Raw genomic sequence first — 25,578 nt, forward strand, 5'->3', positions numbered from 1 at the left:
ATAACGAACACGCAATTTATAGGGATACAACACAATCCCACTCGGAAAAAGATGGAGGCGCAAAGTGGCGAACCCCCATGCAGAGCGCTGTCAGGCGAGATCCTTGATACAAAGCGCCACCAGGATGTGTCGTGGGGACACAAGGGGCAATTTAGCCAGACAATTTAACTGCGTATTTTTTTCAGCGAATCTTTTGACACGAAGCACCCTGGCACGGCACGGCGGACTAAACAAAATATAACGATGGTTGGGGGGGGGGGGGCAGCTTCCTTCAGGGCTGAACAAACAGAATGCATTGTTCCCGAAATTGTATGTATGGAAAGCTGCCCGGGAGATCGACAGTTATAATTCTACGAAGGTGGTAGTGGTGGGTCCACATACAGGAAGCATGCACACGGAGAGCGTATAAGCGACATTTAAGGTTTAAGGTTCCGAGCAGGGCGCATTAGGAATTTAGTAGAGTAGCCAACTCATCTCCCCAGGGACCTCCCATCCACAAAGTCTAAGCACAGATGGGGCGGGGTCGCCGAGCAGAGAGTGTCCAAGTCTCTTTCCTTTAGCGCTTTCCCTCCCACGAGAGTCCTTCTCCTGGTTCTCACCGGGAGCTGGGTTTGTCGGTGTTCTCCAGCCACTGGTAGTTGTTGGTAGAGGTCATGCTGGCAAACCACTGATGCTCTTCTCTACAGTCCGCTTACCTCTTCAATGTTCTTTTCACTCCACACTACGTAGTTAGAGCAGCAAGGCGGGTCCAATAGACGGATGGCTAGGGTTGCTCCTTTTGGGCGACAGAAGTGTCAATCTCCTGTCCAACCAACCACAGTCTTCTCAGCATCGTAAAAAAATGTAGAGCTAGAATCCTTTGAGAACATGCGTAGGCAGTCCAGCGCGCCCGTCAACAGGAGCCCGAACAGGAAGGGTCCTACTAATGCGTCACTATATTAACATGGCGTAGCTACCTCAGTGTTACAATATCACTCGTAAAGAAATACCAATGCTTCTGGGCTCGTTTAAGACTTTTTGTACAATCTACTAAAAATGAAAGTTTTAATTGCGTATGGTCAAACGGGCTTTAAAGGAAATGTATGCATACATTTTCAAGCACATTAAATAGAATACACGTTTTCAACTTGCAGAAATAAAGTTGTATTACTTAGTTATTGTAGATTATGCTTTCTTTTTCAACCGTCTTTCGGATTACATTAAAAAATGTACAATGTAGAAATGTCTGACTCGGTTACGTATCCCAGACTGCCGTTAGTCCCAACCAATCACTTCTCAGTGTTTAGTGCACCAATGTAATGGCTAAAAGGGCGCAGACGCTGAGCTAACAACATCACGCCACTGTCTGACTGCGCGTGGCGTGGATTTCTTGTTGCCAAGGGCACGCCACGCGGTGAGTACTCAGAATGATGGGGCTTTTCTTTTGGCATCTCGTCGTCTTCCCTTTTACAATGTGGACCTCGACCCTAGGATGTACACGTTGACATCGTAAAGTCCAATTAAAGAGATTGCACCCTTAAAATGACACGTTTATTGGCAGTATTTTTATTTTCTATCTTGATAGTAATTTTGGGATCTTTAATAACGTTTATGCCGGTCAGTGAAACTGCAGAAGTTTCACAGCATGGGAGGTGAAAATTGAAGGTATGCAGACTGGCGCAGCTGGACCCGAGGTGGGGGGAGAGGGGTGTTGATCGAGGTGGCGTTGATCGAGGTTAAGACTCTCCAGGGCCGGCTCGAGCGCTGGTGGCGGCCGTTACGATAGCCTTTTTGGCTCCCCCATAACCTCCTTCTCCACCATGAGTTCCCTCACTACCACTCTCAACAGTACACCTCACCTCTCCATAGCCTCTCTCTACGTTTCATTTGTTTGTAGTACTAAGTTCACTCACATTCAGTTTATTTTTATTTAATTTTATTTAATGCGTTTTTATATAGCGCAGACTTTACCCGAAGGTGTCTGTGATCTACATGGTACACGTTCTTTGCAGCAGGCACATTAACCCTCTGCGCTACTTTACAATGAACCAAAACTGCCACTAACCAACATTTCGAACTTTTATCAGTAGAAACATCAATCACCAGAGTTATATTGACATTTTTTTATTGTTACCTGAAAACAGCCTGGTGCACAAGGAAGTTCATGTACTTTTAAATAAAACATTATTTTTAAACACAGCGCCCCCCAACAAAGTCAACGCCAGGTGTAGCTGCACTGGTGGCATGTCCTAAAGCCAGTCCTGCTCCCTGCAATGGGGTAGGTCAAGCATTTCCAGAAATGGGTCACAGACAACCTCATAGCCATCATATGAGGACGGATATCTATGTAAGTGGTGGAGTGTGATATTTCCCCCAAATTCCACCAGCAAAACAAGTTAACAGATTTCTTGTAGATGATTTAAGGGAGAGTACTTTTACCCTGAGAATTGTTTGAAACATTTGGGATCAAATTTGCTAAAACGCTGCAGACCCTTATAGGGCATTCATGAACTACTCTAGCACTTTCATGGTGCACCAGGGAAGCCTGGCATTTCCTAGGAATAGATCTAATTTTTTCAAATGTCTTAAGTCAGAAATTTCTTCCACTATACAAAGATCATAATTGTGCCAATGAGTACATTTGATGGAGCGGGTAGTACAACATTTTGTATACCTTCCCCATTCTGCATGAAAATACTAATTGAATAATCTATTAATTATAATATTATTAAATGAGTGTGCATGAATATTTATCCAACATTACTAATATCCAAAATTACACGTGGGATTGCATATTGCATGGCTAAATAACCTTTATTGACTAAAATCCGTACGCATACTAACAGTAGTATATGTAATAAATAGAATATTGTATGATATATGTTGCTTTGTGGTGTCTTTGTAATGTTGCCCGAGAGGAGGACTAAAAGGGTGAATATAAATGCTTTAAATGTTGCTATACGCTAGATAAATACAAGCACATAGAGGGATTAGTGAGGGGTTAACATTAAATTTAACATTTCTATGCATTAATTACTCTTTTGTGTTTGTTTCGCTTAAGTTGGCGTTTGGGCCTAAATCTCAAAATGGCCGCCGACGTGACACGACGAAGTGGCCACTGTCCCACGAGGCACGGAATGAAGTGCGCAGAAGTGACAAAGTCTTCCAGACCCCATCATGAACCCTGATCCTAGTGTTCTCAAACAAGGTCACTGTGGGATGACGGCCAAGACGAAAGACCATGGATGTCCACAGTAAACCAGAATGGACCGACATTAAATGAACGTGTGACATCACCCCTTGAACTGTACCAATATCCCAAAAAGTTCCTGTCGGATGCTCTCAACCAACCAATCATGACTGTATTAAAATAACTAAATGTATCTTCTTGCTTTGATTTTATTATAAAATACGCGGTAGAATAGAGAGGGAGGCAATGCGATCGCTCTTTTCGATGACAATGACGACGACGGTGACGCTACACGAACTCTCCTACTTAGGGTGACTGCTGTGTTCCCTGAATCCTAGATGGTCCGGATGCTGCCCAATTATTTGATGGCTGCGAAGTTTTCCTAATTCTATGGGCACTGACAGATGCTTGCACGTCTCTGGTCTTTGCTGATCTATTGAGACTGTAGCGTGCTGAGCAAAGAACTTTGAATTTTGACAACCGACTGCCATATGACCGATGACTTAGAGGACTCCGAATAGGCAGATTAGGTAAATATGATGTTCTGCGCTATATTTGAAATTTGATATCAATTTCCAGATGCAAACATAACCCTTCTAGAAAATTAGATAAAAAGATATTGATTAACAAATAATGAGTTTGTGTGGTTTATTGAGGAAGGTAAGATCTAAATCTTTAATGTGTTTTAGCTGGATCTAAATCACCATCAACCAATCCAACTAAATGATTCATCGATCATTGTGGGAGGAGTGCCTTGATGTTTAGGATTGAGATCGGTAGGTGGAAGGGGTATTGATGTACATTTTGTAAGATAACTTTTCTCTCCCTATAGGTTATAAGGTGTTCCCCTCACATGTCGAGCGCTTGAACCGCTCATCCCTCCTGTTGTGTGCAGACCGTGGAATGGTTAGTGTGAATGTTGGTGTTATGGGCCCCACCAATGACTGCATGTGTGAATGAGTTAGTGTGACGTTTTGTCTGCTGAAGGGAGGATTCCGGTACGGGTTTTGTTTTTCCCGTTACCAGGGTTTCGGCGCTGCAACTGTTTTTCTGGTAGCAGAGTTAGGGTTTTTATTGGTTTAGTTTGGTGATTATTGCTTGTAAATTGCTTATTGATTATTGATTGTAGGATAAGTATTGGTTGATGTATTAACACTCTGTTGAGTCGCGTCGAGTTCTATGTTGTTTGACGGCTTCTGGGATGTAGGAAGTCGGAAGTTTGTAACGGTTCCGTAGTAGAGGAGAGGTATGCGCTCCTCTCGGGAAAGACGGAATTGTTGTTGCCCTGTGGGTACACGGGGAAAACGTGTAACAATTGAAGTTGCACAACGCATTGTCTGGGTTCGATTCGGTAAAATCGCCGTGTGTTGCCATTAGGGAAAATTTCTGTATGAAAGAAGTGAATGGTAGCGAAGGTCACCTATAACATTTTGGTCTTAAGTACCAGGACTCCAAAAGGAGCTCTAATAACGCTTATCACTGGAAAGGTAATAGGTGTTCCCTAAGCTTGCTAGAAGGATAAAGTAGAGGGAAGTGCTACTTTGTTAACGAGTGTTATAATTCTGTAGTAGGACAGACTGTTCGCTGTTCTCTGGAAAGACAGGATTCTGTGTGAATGAACTACATTTTCCGTATGAAAGTGCGTGAATGAAAGGCATTCAGGTTAATTGTAAAACTGGTTTTATTTCTCAGGAGCATCACGTCTCCAACTAGGTGTCTTAATTCTGGAGAAACGGTTAGCTAATGCTTGTTAGAAGGGTAAGGTAGAGGGATGTGCTACTTTATCAACGGAAGTAACGATTTTGTAGTAGGGCAGAGGTAAGCACTGCTCTCAGGAAAGACGGAATTCTTGTGAAAAAGGTCATTGACTGTTCTTTGGTTAGCGAAGCGGACAATGGTGATGTTTTTATGTCATTACTAACAGATTTTGAGTAAAAGAGAACGTAAAGAAAAGTTACCGATACATTTTGTAAAGGAGGGGTCAGCAGGAGCTACGACAGCGAGAAAAGCTGACGTCAGGGAGACCGCGCTGGGATTGGCTAGTTGGTAAGAAACGTTGAAGCTCCGGATTGGTGCGTTAGTGTGAGTCGCGCTGAGATTGGTACAGAGTGACGTAGACGCTGCTGATTGGTACATTAGTGCGGGTCGCGCTGAGATTGGAGAATTGCAGAAGTGACATAGACGCTCCGGATTGGTGCGTTAGTGTGAGTCGCGCTACAATTTGCTAAGACAACAGAATAGTCGTAGGGAAACACTAGCGATACACGGATGACAGAATGATGTATTACGATCCACCAGAAAAGGAGAAAAAGTCCTGGTTTGGAAAGATAAAGGGTTTATTTAAAAAGGACAAACGATTAAGACTAGAGAGGGACAGTTACTTCCTCCACCAAAATCGCCCGCATCCTTTATGGTTGCAAAATATGAATATCATACATGCATTTGGTTAGACAATTGGGTGAAATATATGAAAGACGATGGAGTTTTGGCGTTTTCCAGAGCATGGTTCATTTAATTTAGCGGTTTTGAGAAATTTAAGAGAAAGAATGATGAGTCTAGAACGGAGACCTAGACCAACACAGTTTGAAGCATTGACGGAATGGGAAGATGAGATGCATGACAGAGAAAGACAGAGGAGCGGCGGAAGATATAGGTACATGTTTGGTAGATCCCATTGTCAAGAGAATCATGATGACAGAATGAGGAGATGGCGAAGTGCAAATATGGCTGATGGTTTGTTTCCTGTGAGACATGTTGAAGAAGTTAGTGGTAAAAAATGTACAGAAAAGAGACATAATATAGGGTCAGGAGGGTATGGAGTGAATGAATCTGAGGATTATATTCTTGACGACATGTTTTATAAAAATCCACCCCGTATCAACCAGATTCTGAAATATTGACACCAAGCGCCCCAATGAGAGAGACTTTACGAAGCATTAAGACTGAACCAGTATCACAAGAATTAGGGAAAAATAATTCTTTCAGAGAAATAGAGAGAAAACAGGATAACAAGGTAAGTAGTGAAAATTCAACAGAACTTGCAACAACCACTTTAGAGTTAACCGAAAAGATTAGGGAATTGACTAAAAACTTAGAAGCCGTGACTGTTCCCGTAACTATAGGTCCAGTAATGCCTATTTTTGATAAACAGAAGGAAAATGAACATTGTTTAACGGTCCCTTATAATAGTAATAGACAGACAGAAAGGCCAAGGATAAATTCAGAAGAAAACCCACGGAGACAAACAATAAGTACATCAGAACAGAGTACGCCTAAAAGTTTAACAGTAAATCCAGGTTTGGTTGAGAGATTGATAATGACTACAGATCCCATATCAGAAACCCCAAGAGACTCAGAACGAGGAAATGAGGAGAAACCAGTAGGTCCTACTTCGGAAGAATTAAGTGAATGGTTAAGGAGCTTACAGAGAAAAGACAGAGAATCTCAATCTATAGATGTGGCAAAACTAAGGATGGTTTTGGAAGAGTTAATAGTAGGGACGATCCCAACAGAAAAATTGAAAACTTATCAAGATGAAAAATTACTGTTTTTATGCAAAAGTATAACTTGGAGAGCAAAAAGCTTACACGAGAGATTAGAGGAAATAGCAAATGAAATTGGTATAGACATGGAAAAAGTAAAAGCTTTGCAAAAACCATATAGAGTATACTTTACTGAGAAGGATATTGACAATCTAAACACCTGTCAGGGCTTGCCCCTTCCCGCCCCCGGGGACCAGTCCAGAGACTCACCTGTCACACGCCCCTCTTCTTGTTTGCAGCTTCCGGGAGCGGAGGTTGCCATTGGCGACCCTGGAATTCTGGATATCCCGGGCTGCTGGCCCTTTAAGACCGGGGCTGATCTGCGGCAAGGCCTCGCCCCCAAGGAAAACGACGAACAGGATGCGCCCCTTCTTAGAGGTGGGACTTTCAACCAGGAAGTGGAGGAGAAAGGAAGCGGAGATGACGCGCAGGAGAAGCCCGGAGGAGCAGAACGCGGAGAGGCAAAGACGACTGTTGCGGAGCAAGACCTCGACGCCGAACAGGACAGCAAGGAACCAGGAGGCACTCCCCGCCAAGCGCCCGGCCACGGACCTGGAGGTTCGTGGCTCCAACAGGTGCGTGAAAGGTTCAGGGGGCCTGGGAGACGGGCGGGTGTTTCATTCCTGGAGGGCAGTTAACGAGCGGGATCCATAGCCTTGTGGGTATCACCGCGTACTTGCATCCTGGAACAGTTTCTGGAAGCCCTCCCGTATGCCACACAGAGGTGGCTTAGACAACACGCCGGACTGACCATGGAAGAGGATGTCGAGATGGCGACATCCTTTGTCAGGGCCCAACCCCGCACCACTCCCTGGGAGCCAGAGAAGGGGACAAGGATCAACCCCCTGCCCAGGAGACCACTCAGACCTATTAGAGAACCAGAGAAGGTCCGTGCTACCAAACCAGAGCCGCTCATCCCGCGACAACCCCAATGCTTCGAGTGTGGCGACTGGGGCCACATCGCCCGGGTCTGTCCCCGAAGAAAAATGGAGGAACCCATGGACATTAGCTACGTACCACGCAACCTCATGTACACTGCTGAAATAGGGACCTGCTTCTACGTGTGTGTCACCATCCAAACAGCCATTCTGTCACCGCCCTGTTAGACTCAGGATGTCGACAGTCGATGATCAGGAGCCACTTTGTCAGACCAGAACAAAGGATTCCCAGGGGACAGGTAGCAATACATTGCGTCCACGGAGACGTTCGTACCTATCCCACAGCTAGGGTGCCCATTCAGTGCCAGGAAAAAGGGTGTCCATCCGAAGTTACCGTGGGGCTCATGTCTGATCTCCCTGAGGATGTCATACTGGGGACCGACAATCCCAATTTCCTTTCCCTTTTTCTACACACCGTGGGTACCTCAACCAATAGGGATAGTGTTCCTGCCCTTTTAACTCAGGAACCCGGGAGAATAGACAAGAACTTCCACTGGGCCCAAGTAAACGATGCCACCCTTTCTCATGCCTGGCAAGAGGCCCGGAACACCCTCCCAGATCACATCCTGACCTATCCCGCCTTCACGGTGCAGAACGGTCTCCTCTATAGAACCGCCAGCCCTACCGCATCCCCTCAACTCCTAGTGCTCAGAGAATTTAGGGAACAGGTCCTATTCTTTGCCCATTCCCACCTGTTAGCCGGTCATGTGGGCTCCCAGAAAACAACAGAGAACATCCTGAAGTACTTCTATTGGCCCGGTATATATGCCCAGATAAGCAAGTATTGCCACAAGTGTTCTGTCTGCCAATTGAAAAATCCATATCGACCCCCACCGGTTCCTTTACAACCACTACCCATTATAGGACAACATTTTGAGCGTATAGGCATGGACCTCATAGGCCCCCTACCCCGGTCCTCAAAAGGACACCAATACGTTTTGGTGTTAGTAGATTATTGTACCCGCTTCCCCAAGGCCTTCCCTCTCAGGACCCCTACGACCTCCATCATTGCAGATAAACTGCTGGAATATTTCTCCAGAGTCGGTTTTCCCCAACAAATCCTAACAGACCAAGGCACCCCGTTTGTCTCCAAGTTGATGTCCCAAGTATGCAAATTATTGGATGTCAAACACATCAAGACATCGGTTTATCATCCGCAGACAGACGGCCTAGTTGAAAGGTACAACGGCACCCTAAAATTGACCCTCAAGAAAATGTTGGTGAGCGAAGGGAAGGACTGGGACCGCCTCCTTCCCTTGGCCCTCTTCGTCATCCGAGGGCAGACGCAGAGCAGTCTGGGGTGTTCTTCATTTGAACTCCTCTATGGGCGGCAACCGCGGACTCTGCTGGAAATGACTAAGGAAACCTGGGAAAAGGAGGAAAACAACTCCCGGAGCCTCCTGGAATACTCCCTCCATTTAAAATCTAGAATCGGCAAGCTACGAGAACTGACTCACAAAAACCTGGAAAAAAGTCAGGCAAAGCAGAAATACCAATACGACAAAGGGAAAAGATGGCGTTCTTTACAGGTGGGTGACTGGGCCTTAGTTCTCTTACCATCCTCTTTGCCCAAAGTGAAACACGGGTGGAGTGGCCCCTATAAAGTGGTGGGGATCATAGGGCGGACCACCTATCGGCTGCAAGTGAACCAGCATAAGACCCAGTCATACCATATTAACCTCCTTAAAAAGTGGTTAGGGCCCCCTCCACAAACATCCAGGTATCCCTCCCTGAGAAAGAACCGCCCTGCACTCTGGAAAACCTAGTGGTGAATGAGGACCTTCCCAAAGAGAAACTTGCTGATTTATTAGACCTTTTCATACCCTATAAAAACCTCTTTTCAGACAGTCCAGGAAGAACCAGTCTAGTGGTACACCACATAGAAACAAAACCCGGCGAAGTGATAAAACAAAAACCCTATAGGATCCCGGCTGCCCGTCGGGCGGCCGTCTCAGACGAAGTGTATAAAATGTTACAAATGGGCGTGATTAAGCCCTCACAGAGCGAATGGACATCCCCCAACGTCCTAGTGCCCAAACCGGATGAGTCCATCGTTTTTGTATTGATTTTAGAAGAGTTAACGCCATCTCCAAACTCGATGCGTATCCCTTGCCCCGAGTGGACGAGTTGATCGAGAAATTAGGGACTGCCCGATACATCACCACTCTGGATCTAACCAAGGGATACTGGCAGGTACCCTTGCGAGGTAGTGATCAAGAAAAGACCGCCTTTTCCACCCCATACGGCCTATTTGAGTTTACTGTATTGCCCTTCGGCTTACACGGTGCCCCAGCAACCTTTCAGTGTCTGATGAACAAGATCTTGCGTTCCCATCAGGCGTACTCCTCTGCCTACCTAGATGACATAGTGATCTTCAGTCCCACCTGGGAAGCCCACCTTGAACACTGTCGGCTGGTGGTGCAGGAGTTACAGGACGCTGGTCTACACATCAACGCACGGAAGTCACGTGTGGGGTTTCACCGTGTAAGATACCTTGGGTACCTGCTAGGGAATGGTTGCATCGAACCTCAAATAGAAAAGGTCAAGGCCATAACCGAAACACCGGTTCCCACCACTAAGAAAGAAGTCCGTGCTTTCTTGGGCCTCCTCGGATATTATAGACGCTTCATCCCCCAATACTCAGAGATAGCGGCACCCTTAACAGATCTTCTAAAACAGAACACCCCAAAGGACGCCCTGCTGCACCCCTCTCCTAGCGTCCTGACTGCCGTTGAAAAACTGAAAGGGGCGATCACCAGCGAGCCTGTCCTTGCATCGCCTAACTTCAACCTACCCTTCATACTCCAAACAGATGCCTCTGAACTCGGTATCGGTGCCGTCCTATCCCAACTGACACCTGATGGCGTCGAGAAACCCATCCTTTTCATTGGTCGAAAACTGTTCCCCCGAGAACGGAATTATCCAACTATCGAGAAGGAGTGTCTGGCGGTGAAATGGGCCATAGAGAAGCTACGGTACTATCTGGAGGGTAGCCATTTTCTGTTATATACGGACCATGCCCCCCTGGGGTGGATGAGTCGGAACAAATGCAATAACCCGCGCATTATGCGCTGGTTCCTTTCCTTGCAGCCCTTTGCTTTTGATGTACGCCATAGGAAGGGTACGGCCAACTCTAATGCGGACTTTCTCTCCCGGGTACAGAGTGTCCCCGACCGGGACTCCTCTGGGGGGAGGATGTGTCTGGGCTCGCCCCTTCCCGCCCCCGGGGACCAGTCCAGAGACTCACCTGTCACACGCCCCTCTTCTTGTTTGCAGCTTCCGGGAGCGGAGGTTGCCATTGGCGACCCTGGAATTCCGGATATCCCAGGCTGCTGGCCCTTTAAGACCGGAGCTGATCTGCGGCAAGACCTCGCCCCCAAGGAAAACGACGAACAGGATTCGCCCCTTCTTAGAGGCGGGACTTTCAACCAGGAAGTGGAGGAGAAATGAAGCGGAGAGGATGCACAGGAGAAGCCCGTAGGAGCGGAACGCGGAGAGGGAAAGACGACTGTTGCGGAGCAAGACCTCGACGCTGAACAGGACAGCAAGGAGCCAGGAAGCACTCCTCGCCAAGCGCCCAGCCACGGACCTGGAGGTTCGTGGCTCCAACAGGTGCATGAAAGGTTCCAGGGGCCTTGGAGACGGGCGGGTGTTTCATTCCTGGAGGGCAGTTAACGGGCGGTATCCATAGCCTTGTGGATATCACCACGTACTCGCATTTCGGTGGTGGTGTCCCCCCCCCTTCACAACCCGTCGTACTGGTGCTCCCTCACTATCCTTTCCCCAGTAGCCACAAAACCGCCTGATACTAAGGCTGTCTTCTCCTTTTTGTTTTTGTCGTTTCATACCGTTCGGGAGAGTCCGTGAGAGTCAATGTAACCCCAGAGGAATGAAGAGCCAATTCCCCGGTGGAGAACCTGTGAACTGTGGCGTATTTTCCTTTTGTGTGCAAAATACCTGAATAAAACCCCTTGCAGCATAAACCCTGCCTCGTGCATTCACTCGTCCCGCGACAACACCACAGGACGAATAATTCAGATTAAAGACATAATCATTTTATTAAGAAAATGGGGAGATGTGGATAACTGGAGAAGCAGGTGGTTTAGAAAACGGGATGATGCCTCAGAGAAAACGTTTTCTGCTTTCCCCGTAAGAGAAAAGGAAAAGATAGTGACAGAATGCCCTATGAGAGAAATTCCAGGAGGAGGATATGTACATGTTCCTTGGATTAGGCAAGATATTTTGTCATTTACAAATGATTTCCCTCGACTACGCGAAAAGCCAGTTGAGTGGTATAGACAAGTGGACAGATTTGTAAAATTATCAAAAGTTTTGTGGATTGATTTGAATAGCCTATTTGACATACTAGTACCAGCAGATTTACGGACAGAGTGCAAAATTGTAATAGAATGGCCTATAAAAGAATACCCTAGAGATCCAAAGACAGGTGCCCCTGATCCAGAGGTGATGAAAAAAATAAATTTTTTGAAAAACAAAGTACCTCCTAAAGAGACCGATTGGGTAAAAATAGACCGAACTCATCAAGAAGCTAAGGAGTCAGTGCATGCATACTATGAAAGGTTAATTCTTGCCTTTAAGTAATTTAGTGGTGATGAAAATTTGAGTGAAAAGGATTTAAGTCATTTTGTATACAGATTTGTATATGGACTACGTCCTGAAATTAGTGAAATGATTAAGCAGCATACTGTAGATTGGCAAAACAAGAAAATACATGAAGTACTAAGACATGCAAAATATTTCAGTGATGAAATTGAAGCTAAATAGCGTAAATTAAAAGAAAAAGCAATGTGGGCACAAGTAAAGGTAGCAGAAAGACAAGAAGCACAATTGATTGAACAGGCACATAATTCAGGACCAAAACCTAGATTTAATACTGGAAAAGGAAAGGAACAATGTAATATTGAAGAAGCCAAAAAGAAATGGCCATGTCATAATTGCAGAAGAATAGGGCACTGGAAATCCGAGTGTAAATATCCCCCAAATACTAATGGTGATAATGCATCATTGAATCCGCAGTTGCAGAAAGAGGTGAGTGGTCAACTGCAGCGACAGCAGCAGGTTATTACCCAACAGAATCAGGTGCCAAAGCTGCCTATTCCACAGGGCGTAAATTCACAGAAATACAGTAATGAGACAGGATTCTACAACGAAGAGAAGGTAAGTAAGCTGCTGCGCGCTAGCGCTGTTTCGCAGTATTGGCTACAACGTGATGAGAGTGAGTCAGAAGAAGGTTATTGACGGTGCCGAAGGGAGGAAGAAGAGTGCGTACTTGGCACAACTCTAGAAGTAGACCAGACAGGCCCTTTTGTGGACGGAAAGGTAAATGATGAAAATATTATTTTCCTAGTAAATACTGGTGCTACTCGATCAACTGTTAGGTCAGCTGATGTTAAGAATCTTCCTCTCTCGGATGAAACAATCCAAGTGGTTGGAGTATCCAACAGACAAATCAAAACGTATCTCACAGAACCAATAAAAGTTAACATAGGGAAATTTTCCGAAATGCACCGCTTTGTCCTGTAAATCTATTAGGACAAGTCCTGTTGAGCAAAATGAATTTCACCAGATTTTTTACCCCTGATGGTATAGCCTTTGAGACCCCTGATGAAGACGTATTGTATAAAATGACTATGGCTAATATGGATCCTGAGATTACTGACGTTTATGCTGTATTCAACCCTGACAAATTACCAAAAGAATTGAAGCAAACAGTAAAAGCAGAGGTTTGGGATTTTACAGGAGAAGATGTAGGATTGATGAGAAATGTAGATCCCGTAAAAGCAACAGTGAAGGAAGGAATAAGCTACCCAAATGTTCCTCAGTATAAATTGACGCCCGAGATAATTGAAGGAGTTACCCCAATAATTGAGAAAATGATTAAACAAGGAATTTTGAGAGAAATAATGAGTAGTCCATGTAATTCACCAATTATGGGACTGAAAAAGCCAAATGGAAAATTCAGGATAGTGCAGGATTTGAGAAAGATAAACAAAATTGTTGTGTCGTGCTGTCCTATAGTACCAAATCCATCAGTGATTTTGTATCAGATTCCTCATGATGCAGAATGGTACACAGTAATTGACTTATGTCACGCTTTTTTTTCCATCCCGTTGCACCATGATAGCCAGCAAATTTTTGTGTTCCGTTTTGGCGAACGTATTTTGGCTTGGTGCCGAATCCCACAGGCGTATACAGAAAGCCCCTCGATATTTAATCAGATATTTAAAAAGTCTTTGGAAGATTTAGAAATGCCCCAAAATTCAGTGCTAGTTCAATATATCGACGACCTGCTTGTGGCGTCGAAAACTTGAGAAGCCTGTGTAATGGACACCATAGCATTGTTAAATCATTTGGCAGATGGAGGACTTAAGATATCCCCATCAAAATTGCAATTTTGTCAGAAAGAAGTACAATATTTAGGTCACAAAATTGAAAAGGGACTAAGGAAAATAACTACAGACAGAATCAAGATAATAAAAGGAATGAGAGCTCCAATGACGCAAAGAGAAGTGAGAATGTTTCTTGGAATGGTTGGATATTGTCGTCAGTGGATAAGTAACTTTTCCCTGATTGCAAAACCTTTGGTACGCCTGACGAGAAGTGATGTAAAAGACCCTATTGACTTAAGTAGGGAAGAATTAGCAGCTTTTAAGAAATTGAGAGACAGTTTGTGTGAAGCGCCAGCATTAGGAATGCCTGACTACGAAAAGGAGTTTGAATTGTACTGCAGTGAGAGGAATGGATGTGCACTCTCTGTACTAATACAGAAACATGGAAAACTGAGAAGACCAATTGTATATTTTTCAGCTATGTTAGATCCTGTTGCTGTAGCATTGCCAGGTTGTTTGAAAGCAGTAGCTGCTACTTGTAAGAGTCTGGAACAGAGTGAGGGAATTCTGATGGGATATCCTGTGCGAGTGTTTGTACCTCATGATGTGGCAATCCTTTTAACAAGGAGTCACACTCAATTTTTGACACATAGTCGGCTGACTAAGTATGAGAAAGTCATATTAGGTGCAACAAATGTGAGCCTTGTGAGATGTCTGAATGTGAATCCTTCAACGCTATTGCCTGATGCTGAAAATGTTGAAGTCAGGGACGAAGTGGATCATGATTGTTTGGATGTATTGGATTTCTGTACCAAACCACGTCCGGATATAAAAGATGTACCTTTGTCTGAGAGTGACTTTGTGATGTTTGTAGATGGGTCATGTTTGAGAACGGACAAAGGAAATCTGAGTGCAGCATATGCAGTATGCACAGTTGCAGCAGTAATGGAAGCATCTTACCTGAAGGGAGTAAAATCAGCCCAGGTTGCTAAACTGATAGCTTTAACTAGAGCATGCAAGATTGGAAAGAATGTGAGAGTGACTGTGATAACTGATAGTCAGTATGGTTTGGGCGTTGTGCATGACGTAGGCCAGATATGGCTGCAGAGTGGGACTCCTATAAAGAATGCTGAAGTGGTTGGAAAGTTGCTTGAGGTGATACAGCTGCCTAAACAATTGGCCGTTGTGAAGTGTGCTGCCCACTGTCAGACGGGTGATTATATTGCAGTTGGGAATAAATATGCCAAAGATATGGCTCAATATTGTGCCCGAAATCAGAACTCAGTGAACAGGGCTAAAGAGAGGGAGATGAATTCTTTGCCCCTACTGTTTACTAACACTGTGGGTACCTGGGAAGAAGTGAGGCAATTGCAGGAAGAAGCAGGAGATGAGGAAATGAGACAATGGGTAAAAGCAGGATGTGCACCAAGAGAAACAGATCATGTGTGGGTTTATCGAGATGGAAGACCAGTCATGCCTGATAGCATGCTGTCTGCCATGGCACGGATGTATCATGAACTGGGACACATAGGGAGAGACACGATGATTCGGTCCTTTAAGCAAACGTGGTACAAAGCAAAATTTAGACTAGTAGCTGAGAGCCTTTGCCAAAGATGCCTTATATGTCAGCAGTTCAATCCTGGAAGAAAGACAGTGGTAAGTCTAGGAACAATAGGTCGAGAAGGAGGGCCTTTCACCAGAATGCAGATTGATTTCATTGAGATGCCGCCCAGTAATAGGTTGAGGTATGTTCTAGTGATGGTCTGCTTGTTTTCAAGGTGGGTAGAAGCATATCCCACAAGAAGGAGTGATGGAATTACTGTAGCAAAACTGCTTTTGAGGGAATTCATCCCTAGATTCGGGTTCCCAGTTACAATTGAATCAGATAGAGAAAAGCATTTCCATAATGAGATCATGAAATTGATTTGTGAAGCTTTGAATGTACAACAGAAACTACATTTTGCCTATCGCCCAGAGGCTTCTGGTGTGGTGGAACAAATGAACGGCACCATTAAAAAACGATTGGGAAAAATGTGTTTAGCCACGGGTTTGAAAGGGCCTGATGTCTTGCCTCTGGTACTCATGACTAGTAGATCAATTCCAGATAGAACCACGGGTTTGAGTCCCCATGAAATTATCATGGAAAGAGCAATGCGTCATGTATTCATACCAGTCAACAAGCTGTTGCCTATAACTGATGACTTGGTGTTGGATTACTGTAAGGGGCTGGCTGACGCAGTTCATTCTGTGTTTCATCAGGTTGGGGCGGATGCCACCACCCTTGAAAAGAAGCAAGCTCATGATCTGAGCCCAGGAGACTGGGTGAGAATTAAAGTACACAGAAGAAGGAACTGTCTGGTCCCACGTTGGGGAAAACCACAACAAGTGATTTTGACTACAACAACAGCTGTGAAGTGTGCTGGGATTGAGAACTGGATCCATGCTAGTCACACATTGAGAATCCCAAATCCAGTGGATAACAGGGAAGGAGAATATTTTGACGAGACAGAAAGTAGCTCTGAATCGGATGCTGAAGAAACAAGAACAAGAGAAAATCCTGAAAGGGGGAAACAGAACCAAGTCCGATTGTTGCCCCAGAAAATATTTCCTTGAGAAGAAGATTACAGATTTCTGACACCAGCTCAGACTCAGAGACAGAACAAATACTGGTATGCTCGGGAAAAGAAAAAAGCAGTGAAGAAACAATCAAGGAAGTTATAAATAAGGAGATTCCTGATGAAAAGCTGAGAGAAATTGCACCTGAAATAACAAAAATAGATGAGCAGGTGCAAGATATAGAGAGAGAGGGAAAGATTCTTGCGGAAGACCCCCGAGAAGTTGTAGGGAATTCTAACATCCAGTTAGAGGAAAGGACAATTAGTCAGCAGGAAGATTGTGTGCAAGAACCACAAGGAGGGACAGAAGTAGGGAAAATAAAAGAAGTGGAGGAAAGAACAGCTGAAAGCAAAAAGCAAGTTGGAACAGAATCAGAAGAAAGTGATGAGGAAGTACCAGAAGGACGAGTCCTGCGAAAAAGAGTGTGGAGAGCTGAAAAGAATGATAAAGGAAATAAATCAAAAAGACCAGCATGAGATTAAATCTGGCCTAATAAGATAAAGAGATTAAGATATCGACTGACACGAGTGAATTCATCAAGAGCGGAGCAGGTGAATGAAGTATCAAGTCAAGAAAAATCGAAAGATGAGAAAATAGTTACAGCAGAGGAAAACAAAAGAACGAGAAAGCCCAACCAGAAGTATAAGTCACCAGAATGGTCGTATGTGGCCCTGCCTGAAATAAAAGAAGAGGCAGATAGCCGAGAAATCCAGAGGTGACTGTACCGGAAGTGGTTGAGGAAGACGAAGAATCGGAAATCCTGAGAGTTATTTTGTCCGATATTGGAGAAGAGACGGATGTTCAGGAAGTTCTGTATCAAGATTATGAGAGAAAAGTGAAAGACGATCAAATGCCAAACTGAAAAAGACAAAAGTGCTTCTAATGGAAGGATAATAGAATACAAGAAAAGACAAAAACTAGTAGAACCAAGTAGGTGCTTAGAGTCTTGGGTCAGATAAAACTAGTTGTGAAGTAGAAGAGGCTAAGTCAAAAGACACTGATCATTTTGTGAAAATGGCAAACACAGAAAGTAGAAAAGCTGGATGTGTATTTATAAATTAATGGTTGAAAATGTGTTGTTGTTGTACAGGATTACTAATGCTTCTATGGAGTGTATTAGCTTTGATGATTTCATTTAAGGTTACAATGGACACAATAGAGCGACATAGTGAAAATAAGACTAATATAGAAAAGATTCAGAAAGTATATCCGACTAAAATAGATAGAAATTACCTACATAAAGACAGGTCTATAAATGATTTCTCTAACAATGTGTTTTCAAAACTTTTGTATGAATATGTAAAGACAATGAATGTGAGGGATTGCTACGTTTGTATGCAGTTACCTGCATCTGTATCGGAGGGAGTGACCTACCATCACCTCCCAGTAACATATGGAATAACATGTAGTGTAATAGCTAGTCTGTTCTATCAAATAGGGAAATAAGAATACTGTTTTTCAGATGTGGATAACATATTTTCACAAGTACCTGCAATTAACAAGTTGAATAAAGTAAAGCCTGCAAAGGTGTTAGGTGAATTTTTCTTAGAAACTAAGGAACTAACATTAGAATACATATTTAGGAATAATTTGACTTGTAGTTTAAAGAAAGAAGAAAAGAGTTTTTTTGGATATGGATGAAGAAAGGATATTGAAAATGCAAAAGAAAGCATCTGAGAGAAAGGAGGAAAAGACAGTCTGGGATGTTGAAATGGAAAAACACTTGAAGGGAGAAGCTAGTCCAACTATGGCTTTAGATTGGCCCCAGAAAGGGAAGTTGTGTATTAGAAGGAATCAAACTGCCTATGATAATTAATTTGTAGGTAATAGTGAGTGCCATAATACATACCGAATCATGGGTGGATGGGGATTTAAAGGAGGAAATGATCCAGTTTTTCCTGGGTTGTATTTTATCTGCTGGAACAAGGCATATTATTGTTTGCCAGACCATTGGTATGGCACATGTTATGTAGGTCTGGTTTTCCCAAAGATATTTCACATGGGAAGTGGAGAAGATGGTGTACATAACTTAGGTAGTCATTTAGCACATAGAAAGAGAGAATCTTGGTCAGAAATTGTAGGAGACATATTTAGAGCATTGATACCAGCAGTGGGAATATCTCTGAATGCACATAAAATTAGAAAACCATCAACAGTTGTGGATCGCTTGTCAACAAGCACAGCTGGAGGATTTTTATTGGTAAATACGGAAATGGTTGCCATGCGTGCTATGGTAATGCAAAATCGACTTGCCCTTGACATATTATTGGCAAAAGAGGGTGGAGTCTGTGGAATGCTTAAAGTTCAACATTGTTGTACTTACATTCCAGACGAAAGTAAAGAGCTTAAAATTTACATAAAGAACATATTTGAATTGCATGAGGAAATTACACCACTGGAGGTTGAAAGTGTTTGGGAGAAAATTGGGAAGAAACTTTCTTCTATTAAGGATTTCCTGATAAACTTAGGTAGTACCTTTATAGGTAGAATCTTATTTCCATTAACTGGTGTGATTTTTATAGTTTTTAATTCTAAGATTAGTTTGTATGTGTCATAAAAGGAAGAAAATACAGAAAAGGTTAAAAAGAGAAAGTTTGGAAAGAAGACAGAATAAGAGACAAACGAGGGAATTTGAAGAGATAGAATTAGAAGAGATGAAAGAAAGCATGTATAAAACGGCTAGAAGAGAAGAAATTGGGGAAACAGATGTAAACTAACTACAAGAATTCAGTTCACTTTCTTGACAAATTGATACAAAATTTTAATTGTGTGGTGATAAAATCACCAAAGGGTGGATTGATGGAGCGGGTAGTACAACATTTTGTATACCTTCCCTATTCTGCATGAAAATACTAATTGAATAATCTATTAATTATAATATTATTAACTGAGTGTGCATGAATATTTATCCAAAATTACTAATATCCAAAATTACACGTGGGATTGCATATTGCATGGCTAAATAACCTTTATTGACTAAAATCCGTACGCATACTAACAGTAGTATATGTAATAATTAGAATAATTAGAATATTGCATGATATATGTTGCTTTGTGGTGTCTTTGTAATGTTGCCCGAGAGGAGGACCAAAAGGGTGAATATAAACACGACGAAGTGGCCACTGTCCCACGAGGCACGGAATGAAGTGCGCAGAAGCGACAAAGTCTTCCAGACCTCATCATGAACCCTGATCCTAGTGTTCTCAAACAAGGTCACTGTGGGATGACGGCCAAGACGAAAGACAATGGATGTCCTCAGTAAACCAGAATGGACCGACATTAAATGAACGTGTGAACATCACCCCTTGAACTGTACCAATATCCCAAAAAGTTCCTGACGGACGATCTCAACCAACCAATCACGACTGTATTAAAATAACTAAATGTATCTTCTTGCTTTGATTTTATTATAAAATACGCGGTAGAATAAAGAGGGAGGCAATGCGATCGCTCTTTTCGATGACAACGACGATGACGGTGACGCTTCGCAAACTCTACTACTTAGGGTGACTGCTGTGTTCCCTGAATCCTAGATGGTCCAGATGCTGCCCAATTATTTGATGACTGCGAACTTTTCCTAATTCTATGGGCACTGACAGATGCTTGCACGTCTCTGGTCTTTGCTGATCTATTGAGACTGTAGCGTGCTGAGCAAAGAACTTTGAATTTTGACAACCGACTGCCATATGACCGATGACTTAGAGGACTCCGAATAGCCAGATTAGGTAAATATGATGTTCTGCGCTATATTTGAAATTTGATATAAATTTCCAAATGCAAACATAACCCTTCTAGAAAATTAGATAAAAAGATATTGTTTAACAAATAATGAGTTTGTGGTTTATTGAGGAAGGTAAGATCTAAATCTTGAATGTGTTTTAGCTGGATCTAAATCACCATCAACCAATCCAACTAAATCGATCATTGTGGGAGGAGTGCCTTGATGTTTAGGATTGAGATCGGTAGGTGGAAGGGGTATTGATGTACATTTTGTAAGATAACTTTTCTCTCCCTATAGGTTATAAGGTGTTCCCCTCACATGTCGAGCGCTTGAACCGCTCATCCCTCCTGTTGTGTGCAGACCGTGGAATGGTTAGTGTGAATGTTGGTGTTATGGGCCCCACCAATGACTGCATGTGTGAATGAGTTAGTGTGACGTTTTGTCTGCCGAAGGGAGGATTCCGGTACGGGTTTTGTTTTTCCCGTTACCAGGGTTTCGGCGCTGCAACACATTCTATAATACAGCGCCAGAAATGTACTATGGATACTTTAGCCACACTCATAGTACATCTAAAAATTCCCTCCAGTATACAAGGGTCAGCATTTTGCCATTGACACTCCTTATAAAATAAGTACAGCAAATCTTATGACAAGAGTTACCTTAAATATCAGTTCCAACATTTTGCTATGGATCCACACCACATGCTAAGATTTAAGTGCATCATCTATGGGCCTTTGACCAGGTGTGGTGGTGCATGTTCTGTGTCCCTGCACAGTGTTTGACTTGGCTAGCAGCTTTCTCTGACAGCTTGAGTCCCCACTATCCGAGATGGTGTCTATAGAAGCTTGTCAGGGCCTGCAGGTTTCCATAGGTGACAACTCCCATCCATATGCTATTGGTGCCCTTATCCATAAGGCAAGAATAACCACCAGTATGCGAGACCAGCAGCAGACTTGCGCGCATAACACACATACATTCACACACTCATTCTCACTATATCTCTTGCTCTCTTTCATACATTTGTACTGTCACACTCACACACAGATACACTGCCAGTCACACTTCTATTAGTCAATCTGCTTTTATTGTGTTAGAAATGCTTGCCATGCTGCTTCTGCTATACCTGTCTTGCCTTTTAGTGAAGCTCAATAAAAACATATTCTCTGCACACTATACAAAAATAATAATAGATTGCCTTTTCAGTGTTAGTTACAAGTTTGATGTGAGTGAAAAGTGCACTTCCTTAAAATAGCTGTACAGGGCATATATTTGGTCTCACATGCAGATCAAGCAATTACAGTATTGGAAATGAACGAATCCATGTTCTAACATGTAATATCACAGCATCCAGCTGATCTTATGAAATGCTTGACTTTTCTGTAATCATGGATTTTATGCTGTACCAATTGCATTTTTGGGTTTTTGAGACCCATCTTACAATTTAAAAAAAACATGTCTTGGAATGAAGCATTGTAGTGAATGGAAAGCCAGGAATGTCTGAAGGTGTCACAAAATCCTCAATCAGCCACCATACCCCAAAAGCCTCAGCCCTAGTCTCCCTATTTATGCCATCCCACAGTCTCAGTCCCTCACCCTTCTTGCACCAGCCCTTTGTTGCAGATGGAATTAAGTAGGTATCTATTACTACGGAAAGAGCTGGTTCTGGGTGTGACTTTGTAGAAATGTATGTATATTCATGAGAGTTGGGAAATTTGTATATGTGCAGAGTAAGAGGTGTGCGCTCATGTAAGTGCTGGTTGATGGTGAATAGTGTGTATGAGTGGTGCAAGTGTAGGGTGAAAAATGTCCAGATGTGAGTGTTGGTTGAGCTGCATGAATGCAAAGTGAGAGAAAGGCCAATGTGAGTGTCAAGTGAGAGGAGTGCGTGCAGAGTGAGAGGAGTGAGTGCAGGGTGTTGTGAGCGGTGTAAATGCAGGGTGAGTGGTGAGCCTGTGTGTGGTGCAGGGTGAGCGGCAAAAGTGAAGGGTGATCTATGAAAGTGACTGGTAAGTGGATGGTGAGAGGAGTTCGTACAGAGTGAGTGGTGTGCCACTTTGAGTTCCAGCAGACTATTGTCTCTGTGTGCAGGCAGGTTAAACAGAGATAGTGTCCCCCCCACACCTGGTGGTACCCTGCCCCCTATTGATGCTACGTTCCGTATCCCCTTTTCTCGATACATGCTGTGTTTAGTGCCATGCCATCCACAGATGCTATTTTTGTGCCCAGCACTCCAGTTGTGCTCTGTTTTGCACCCTCACCCTTCCTAATACATGGTGTGTTTGGTGCTCTGCCCCCCCCCAAGATACTCTGCATAGTAACCTCACACTCTTGTCAAGATGGCCTTAGTTGGATACTTTGCCCTGCAAGGGGTGTGGCTTGTATCCTTCTTGCCAATACATTTTCGATATTGAACCCTGGTCTCAAGGATCTAGGTTTGGCCAGGAGCCTAATTTCCTCGGGCACCTTGGTTTAGCACCCTGTCGCCTCACAAAGCCTCATCTCCTCCACTGGGCTGTGCTGATTAACTCTGTCACTCTTAACTCCCTAAAGCCAGCCCAGCTGTGTGGGTGACATTTCCAAAATGTCCGATGTGGAATTCTGTTGACGCGGTATCATTGCTGACAAGGAGGTGTCGGCACCGGGCACTGTCCTCTATTTCTAGCCCCATAGGTGCCCTCCTGTGCTAAGAACTATACCCAGGGCCAGTGGCGTCACTAGGGGGGTGCGGGGGGTGCGGACCGCACCGGGTGACACCCTCACGGGGGGTGACACCAAAGGCCACACCAAAGGTCGGTGTGTCACTCTGTCTGTGGTGCGTGCACAATGTTATTGGAACCACCAGCAGTCCAAACGCAATGACGACGTTCGACGCGCGCAACCTAACCATGTTCTATTGGTGCCTGTGCGCAGCGCGCACTGTCTCCTCCTCCGTCGCGTCGTCACTAGAGGGGTTCCCGCATGCGCATTGCCCCCCCCCCCCCAAAGTGCGCGTGACTTGGCACCATCACGACGAGGGACGAGGAGGTGAGGAGGTCTCAGGTCGCCGTCGGCCCGTCGCCAGCCCCCACTGCCACTATAATTTAATTTTAAAGCAAGGCCGACCGAGGTAGTCCCCCCCTGTCTGCAACTCAGCAGGTGAGTGGCCAGTACTACTATTGCCTGCAAGAGACAACTGATGAGCCTGGTGCGATGCTTCTTCTGTCTGGTTTCTGGAAACATAGTGACAGGTAAGAAACTCTACTCCTGCCACCTGCAGTATTGAGGGTAAATATGGACTGACAATGGGGTAACTGTTAGGATCGCGCACAAATTACTTGGCGGGGGGGCACCAGGGAAGGTGTCAACAAGGGCCAAAAAGATACCACAGATCGAGATTCATCGATGTCAGGGGTGTGTTAGCGCAGAGATCAAGGGTGTGAGCTGGCATGCGGGGCAAGAGATAGTGCAAGGATAGAAAATGCAATGAGTCCAGTGAAGTTAGTAGATAATGCTGCATTGACCTGCCTTGTACTGTAGGTGCTTTGGAAGCAGGTATTTGATTAATTGATGGTGAAAGAGGATGGGCGATGTGCTGCAGTTTTTGCACCATTTCTGTGTTTTCTACCTTACTGAATAGTGCTTCAGTCTTTCTGCACTATGAGGTCAGTTCCTCCAAGTGATTCCCTCAAAGAGTTCATTCCACACACACATTACCACACATTATTTGGGTTAATGTGTGAGTAAGGGGGCCTAATTTAACACTGATCCAGGTCACTTCTTGACAGAACAGCCATGCTTTGCTTTTTAAGTCTGTCCACCTGTCATTTCAATATTTAGCCTCAGAAAGTAAGACAGAGTGGTAGCAAACTGGCCAGATTGATTATATTCACACCCAAACACATTAGCGCCACTTTTACAGTTTGCCAGTGAAGCGCTATTTTTGTTGTCTTGGCTTTGTTTTCCCTGGGCTTGGATCTAGTGCACCAATCCTGGAGATACTGCAATGTGAGGATTAAAAAACAAAATTTGTACTGCTGCTCTGTATCTAGGGATGTTGGGCCTCATGTAGGTAGCTAAATACCGGTCGGTAACGGCTGAAATTCGGTAAAAAACTCGTTACCTACCGGTATTTAGATAGTTGAGATGTAGGAGGCCAAAAACCCATATTCGGTAAATATGAATCGGTAAATACCGATTCATATTTACCGAATTCTAAAATACCGCTTCAAATTTACCGAATACATATTTTCCGATTCGGTAAATATGAAGTGGTAAATATGAAGTGGTAAAACGGAAAAAGATATGTAGGTAAATTCGGTAATTAAGAAATCCTTGAAAATCGGTAAATAAGAGTCGGTAATTAACACTGATAGAAAGCAGGTGGTAATCATCAACAGTGCATATAAGCAATCCCAAAATGCAACAGCGTGGACAACATGGCCGCTCTGTATGTCATTGCAAGGCGGCTACGTCTACAAGCAGCAGGACTGAGGATATGGAGACGGGAGGAACGCATCTACAGACAGCGCATCACACTCTTCCAACTGACTGACGCAGAGATACATGAAAGGTACAGGCTACACCCCCAAACCATCATGGACCTGATAAGGGACCTGCACCCACTCCTGGACCAGCCAACAAGAAGGGCGCATGCCATACCACCACATGTGCAGGTTCTCTGCAGCCTACACCTACTTGCATCTGGCAGTTACCAGGGGGTGATAGGTGCGGTGGGCGGTGTATCCCAGAGTTGCCTGTCCCGTTTCTTCAGGAAGTTCCTGGATGCCATGAAGCAGAGAATGCACCACTACATCAGCTTCCCAAACACACAGGCTGAACTGCAGAAAACTAAAACTGACTTTTATCACATGGCACAGTTCCTCCATGTCATTGGCTGTATAGATGGCACACACATCCCAATCTGCCCACCAGCTGCCACTGAGCACATCTACAGAAACAGAAAGTCCACCCACTCCATCAATGTGCAGGTAATCTGCGATGCAGGGAACATCATCACTGATATCGTTGCCAAATTCCCTGGGAGCACCCATGACTCCTACATCTTCCAGAACAGTGGGATCTACACACGACTGCTTGCGGGAGAATTTGGAGAAGGATACCTGCTAGGTAAATAACAGTGACGCTCCATAGTACTCAGTGCAAATCATAGTGTATTGAGGCATGTGACTGATGTCTCCCTTCTACTCACCTAGGGGACAGTGCATATGCCGTGCGGTCATTCATCCTCACTCCCTACCTACAC

General features: G+C 44.1%; 1 protein-coding gene across 4 annotated transcripts in view; it reads right to left on the reverse strand.

The window, feature by feature from the left end:
• Nucleotides 1-25,578, reverse strand: part of JPT2 (Jupiter microtubule associated homolog 2) — a 239,269-nt gene that overhangs the window by 139,942 nt on the left and 73,749 nt on the right. Inside the window, exon 1 of one of the 4 annotated variants that reach the window (XM_085628158.1) lies at nucleotides 696-844. The exons of 2 other annotated variants lie outside the window; for them this stretch is intronic. Coding sequence is in view for 1 of the 2 variants with exons in the window: in XM_085628157.1 (XP_085484283.1) it covers nucleotides 600-655 (56 nt within the window). In the remaining variant the exon portion in view is untranslated. Of the gene's footprint in view, nucleotides 1-599; nucleotides 845-25,578 lie in introns of those variants that run through there. One more of the 4 variants, XM_085628157.1, reaches the window with a different exon arrangement.

The sequence above is a fragment of the Triturus cristatus genome, chromosome 10 (genome assembly GCF_964204655.1).
Source record: "Triturus cristatus chromosome 10, aTriCri1.1, whole genome shotgun sequence".
In the NCBI taxonomy this organism is placed as follows: Eukaryota; Metazoa; Chordata; class Amphibia; order Caudata; family Salamandridae; genus Triturus; species Triturus cristatus.